Source organism: Sander vitreus, chromosome 20 (genome assembly GCF_031162955.1).
Source record: "Sander vitreus isolate 19-12246 chromosome 20, sanVit1, whole genome shotgun sequence".
Classification (NCBI taxonomy): domain Eukaryota; kingdom Metazoa; phylum Chordata; class Actinopteri; order Perciformes; family Percidae; genus Sander; species Sander vitreus.
The window spans coordinates 20,324,009-20,327,691 of NC_135874.1; the positions used below are offsets into that span (position 1 = coordinate 20,324,009).

Genomic DNA, 3,683 nt, shown 5'->3' on the forward strand with positions numbered 1-3,683 from the left:
CCCCAATTATAATATCACTGAATGTTGGCTAAGCCAAAGCACCCTGCAGGGCCCCCCTGATGGAGCTGTGGTGGGGGGTCCTGAGGGCCCTCTCGATTCCCACTTCTAACTTTTTTTGGGTGTCAGTCAGTGTTTGAGAAGGATTGTTATTTTGAGAACGCACATACAGCGAGTGTGAGCTCCAATGGGAGTCCATCAAAACACACAAGCCCCCACATTTATAATCTTTGGAAATCATACATTTGGGGTTCGTGCACAATGTAAGAAACTTTGTCCGCATACATGTAAAGAAAAAAATTGAGGCGTTTTATTAATCTGCCATAACAGATTTCATGCAACACAAAGGGTGCCATTTATTAATTTACATGTCCGTGTGGAAAAGGATATGTAGGAAAAGCGTCGAGAGAACACTGAATAGTAGAAAATATAGGATGCAAAAAAGGACATTTCATGAATCATCTAATCTCTTCCATTAAATATATGGGAATTGAGAAGATATGTGTCAAAGACAGGGAGAAATTTAAAGAAATTCCTCACTCCTTATGAGGGTGGCATTCTGGATTTCGATATTGGGCACTTTAAGCCCGATGATCAAATCTACTCCACAGTTTCTAGAGCAATCATACAGCTGCACAATGACGCCCACGGCTAGAGGAGAATGTATACTGCTTTTGGGTAGATACATATAAACTAGGATGTCCTACTGTGCACAAAGAAGAGAAAAGCAAATAGTTTCTTCAATGAGTCGACAGATGATGGAAACCCAACACATTATCACGCCTCTAAAATGTTTCTTTCATTTGAAATGAATAAAACCTTGTAAAATCACTCTGCAATTAACAGGCTAGCATCAATGCTGCATCCAGGGTTAAATGTTTTTGCATATCTCTTTTTGCTACCACGGATGGTGTAGTCTCGCATTGCCAGACCTACCACCACAGCTCTGCAGAGGAGGGTCTGGCGAGTCCACACAGCATTCCGGGATGGGAGAAAAATGTGCTCTGGTTTATTGGCATTTCTTTAAACCAATCACAATCTTCTTGGGTGGCCTCTACAAAATAGCCTCGGGAAGGAATTTGTTTTGGTAGAACGAGTGTACTTTCAAAAGTTGTTTTAGTCGTGCAACAGAAAACTCAGATTGGACAGATAGTCTAGCTAGCTGTCTGGCTCTACCCTGCAGAGATCTGAGGAGCAGTTAACCATAGTCCTCATAAATCCACCGGAGTTTAAAATGCCAACACAGAGAAAGCCCAAGGCAACGGATATCTGTCCTAAATGAGTGAAATCCGTCGGCAGTGGAGCAATCCCGGAAGTGGAATGGCGTGGATATAGACTACGGATGGTGTAACACATTATTATATTACCGATACAGTACAAACTGCTGGCCCTCTAGCACTGCCTCACTGGAGGTTTTGCTTGCTTGGCAGAAGGAAGTAGGACATTCCTGTTGAAATCCAGGGCTTTTCTGTGTGGAGTTTGCATGTTCCCCCCGTGTTAGTGTGGGGGTGGTCCAGTGTCTACCCACCACCAAAAACATGTATGTTCAATTTAATTTCCTTTTTATGTTCATGTTAGTGCTTCCCAATGACACAAAGGCACTGGTAAAAAGACTGGAGTTGGTCCCTGTGTGCCTGTGGCTGCCCACTGCTCCTATGTAGGCCTATAGGATGGGTTCAGATGAAAAATGTTATTTCTCTCTGAATAACAATAAAGGCGCCTTCAACAGATACATCCTGGACATTAAGCCTGATAGGAATTTATATGTCATGAATGGAAGTTTGTCTTGTTTTTCTGACAGCTGCCGTTTATATCAAGAGATAGAAAAAAATACTTCAAGCTAGTGTGAAAAAAAACCTGAGAAAGTAGTAGCTTTACGGTTGAATTAGGGGAAGACAAAGCTGTGCCCACTCTTTAGTATCTTTTTAACTACCTCCTCCCCATCTGAAGGACCCCCTTCCAGTGATAGTGATGTGATTTCACAGACTGTTTGGAGAGCCAAGTCAAATTTATCTGACCTCTTTTGTCCCGAGCTCCTGGTTGAATTGTACCTAGTCTGCCATTAACACTGCTCTTTACATGTTTAAGCACCTCATATGGTGCTTCATACCTTTCCCCAAAGTGTCTCATAGATACCATATGTAAATAAGGCCTCGAAGGCATCATATATCTGATATGGAGCAGGGCAATAAAAATGTGGTCCGTTTCACTCTTTGGCAGATCTGTGACTCACACTCACTTTTACTTCATTTTGAATGTCTGTATAGGGTGAGTGAAGCCATATATTAGGCAGCTTAAGAGAAAAACATTACATTGATTGCATATTGCAATGATTACATTAACCTTGTCTACATTATTATAATAACAATAAATACTCTGCCTACTTGCTAAATAGAACTTTGATCCAATTTTATGTTCACACATACATTGTACAACTATCTTTAATGAAAGTTTTGGCATAGTCCTAGTTACCTTATGGGGAGTTTAACACAACATGTGAACATACCCCTGTTTTGGTTAATGTGTAGGGGGTTCATCAAGGTTGGGGGAGTTAAACGTGGGTGTGGGAAGGTGAAGTGGGGGCTGCAGGAAGGAGGTGTGAGAGAGGGGGGTGAAAGTGTGTCCCTTCTGCAATTGGCTGTGGCTCTAAGTGTCTCATTATGCAGCTTTATTGTTCCTTTGTTATGCCGGCGGTATAAATACACCCCAGTGGCCCCAGAGGGTGACAGTTTAGACAGACTCACTCCTGTGGACAGGACTGATCATCAGACTGAACAGCGCAACTCGGAGAGAACTGAGACTGTGGTGAACAGGGAACTGGAACAACTTGAAAGCAGAAAACTAGGAGGCATCTGTAGTTTTTAAACTCAAGCTCCCAGCATTCAGGCTAGTATTTTTGGTCGATTATTTTGATTTGTGTCCCACTTTAACCTGCTTCAACTGAGATGGATTCCGACTCTGGCTCCACCTGCAGCCGCTCCGTATCCCCAGACCTGGTGGTGGATGACTCTCCAGGGAGCTTCTTCTCCAACAAGATGTTCCAACAATACTGCCAAGAAAACAGAGCAGACAGCGAGGCCGGCCAGGGCAGGACGGAGCGCTGCAGTGGGGGTGGTAAGACCAAGACCAGGTCTGAGCTCAACAACAACGAGGTGCAAGACCTGAGACTAAAGGTCAACAGTCGGGAGAGGAAAAGGATGCATGATCTGAACCAGGCGATGGACAGCCTGAGAGAGGTTATGCCCTATGCTCATGGACCTTCAGTTCGTAAGCTGTCAAAAATCTCCACTTTGCTGTTGGCTCGCAACTACATCCTCATGCTGTCCAGCTCCTTGGACGAGATGAAGAAGTTGGTGGGGGATGTTTATGGAGGCAGTGCTGCCGCCCAGAGCCGCACTGCTGCTCCCCACCTCCCTCTGCATCCTCTGGCCCAGTCTCTGCACTCTCTGGTGGCCAACACGCCTTCAGCTCTCCAGCATCACTCACCTTCTCCGGCTACAGCCCTGCACTCCCCTCCATCCGCCAGCTTCCTGAGTTTTCACGCTCCAGTCCAGGGCCTTCTGAAGGACCCCCTCAACCTGGCCAGCTCCTACAGGCACTTCCCCGGCATGCCCTGCCCCTGCTCACTCTGCCAACCTTTGCCCACCACTACCTCCACATTACACAGCCTGGCTATGACCAAGTGA

At 45.3% G+C, this 3,683-nt stretch overlaps 1 protein-coding gene across 1 annotated transcript; it reads left to right on the forward strand.

Moving 5' to 3' along the window:
* The first annotated feature begins 2,942 nt into the window (after window positions 1-2,942).
* Window positions 2,943-3,683, forward strand: olig4 (oligodendrocyte transcription factor 4). The gene has a single exon (XM_078278341.1). It carries the CDS (start codon window positions 2,943-2,945, stop codon window positions 3,681-3,683), a length of 741 nt encoding a protein of 246 aa, XP_078134467.1.

Coding starts and splice junctions, on each gene's coding strand:
- olig4 (XM_078278341.1), top strand. CDS start 2,943: ATGGATTCCGACTCTGGCTCCACCTGCAGCCGCTCCGTATCCCCAGAC.